The sequence below is a fragment of the Puntigrus tetrazona genome, chromosome 13 (genome assembly GCF_018831695.1).
Source record: "Puntigrus tetrazona isolate hp1 chromosome 13, ASM1883169v1, whole genome shotgun sequence".
Lineage (NCBI taxonomy): Eukaryota > Metazoa > Chordata > Actinopteri > Cypriniformes > Cyprinidae > Puntigrus > Puntigrus tetrazona.
The window spans coordinates 7,071,000-7,072,619 of NC_056711.1; the positions used below are offsets into that span (position 1 = coordinate 7,071,000).

The 1,620-nt window shown below is 33.2% G+C and overlaps 1 protein-coding gene across 1 annotated transcript in view; it reads right to left on the reverse strand.

Annotated features, from left to right (window-relative positions):
• Nucleotides 1-528, reverse strand: part of fam204a (family with sequence similarity 204 member A) — a 15,279-nt gene extending 14,751 nt beyond the window's left edge. The window contains exon 1 of the mRNA XM_043256324.1: nt 127-528. Coding sequence (XP_043112259.1) covers nt 127-351 — 225 coding nt within the window. The 5' untranslated portion in view covers nt 352-528. The remainder of the gene's footprint in view (nt 1-126) is intronic.
• Between the last annotated feature and the right edge of the window lie 1,092 nt (nt 529-1,620).

Sequence of the window (1,620 nt, forward strand, 5' to 3'; positions counted from 1 at the left end):
AATCAACCAAATGCAACTTGTTTTGTTTATACTGTTGTGACTTTAACTGACAGCCGCCCATTCAGACAAATATTGCACAATTTGTGACATGCAACATCCATGCATAACTACAGTAGTCCCACATACTTGCCATTTATCCAGGGAAACTCCAGGAAGACAATCATCCCCAAATGCATCATTGTGCAAACCAGTTTTTGTGTTACTACATTCAGCCTGTACACAAGCTGAACGTGGCTCTGTGCCTGACTGATGTGAGGGCTGCTCGTTTTCTGCTGTTTCCTCTTCATCATCATCATTCTCAGAGCTCAGGTCAGCCTCACTGAGACCCGGCGGCAGAAGTCCACTGTACATATTAAATCTGGCAAATCATCGGAAGCGCGACTTTTGCAGACCTCCGCATTATTACCGGACACAAAACGGCGGTGATTACGTTTAAAGCAAATATATTATTGAATGCGAATGATGATTTAACGATATCATATCAGAGAACTACACCAACAACTGCATGACGCTTACCGTTGCCTTCTGTATTTCCGCGTTTTGAACATAGAGCTTCATCATTGGATCCGCGGAGCAGCAACAGCTGCAACAAAAACTCTGATTGGTCACTTTTATGTCATTATAAAATGCGATCCTCCCCTTTACAAAATAGTAGAGGCTGCAGTCCTGTGTTTTTAATAGCAATTAAATAGCAAATATTTCTATGAAATCGTTAATCTGTCTAGTTCTGAATAATAATAATAATAATAATAATAACAATTCTGTCAATGTATTTATGTTTATTATTATTATTATTATTCTATTTTAAATATGCTCTAAATAGACAAATAGTGGATGGATAATGTGCTTTTAAACCGTTTTTTTTTTTTTGCCTAATTAAAATGTAGAAATCAAAAAAGTGTGATTATATATATATATATATATATATATATATATATATATATATATATATATATATATATATATATATATATATATAATTTTATGTATATTGTTTAACATTGACTGGTTGAATATTTATTTCTCTAAAACTCTTGACGGTTTGTTGTCTCTGGTGATAACTTATTTACAAAAACCAAGTGTGAAAAACCTTGTGAAAAATAAGTAAATAAATAAACACGTCATCTACTGGCCTGATGGTAATTTAACCAATAATTACAGCAGTTAAAAATACTATAGGCCTACTTTTTATACAGTAGCAGAACATTTTGGGGTAGGAATCAGTAAACTTATACCAAACATAGTTGCATGCCAGTTCAGTTATGAAAACATTTTCTTTTAAATTTTTTTGCTTTTTCTTTTTTCTTTTTTTTTTTCAAATGGCAAACTAAAACACAATTGCTCATGTTTTCCGGAGTGATAAGAATGCTCTTATATGAGCAATGTCTACCAATTTATTCAGACAGCTGAGGGCATCACCACATTATCATTCAAATGATTAGCATGCTAATCTTGTTTAGCCTGTGGCATTGGCAGACAGAAAACACTGATGCTTAAATTGCTTATTTATATCAAATAACATCAGTTTTCTGTTTTGTTGCTAAATAGGGGTGGGCTTTGTGCCTAATTGCAAAACCACCTATTTACTTAAATGATTTATTTAGTGTGCACAGATTCTGA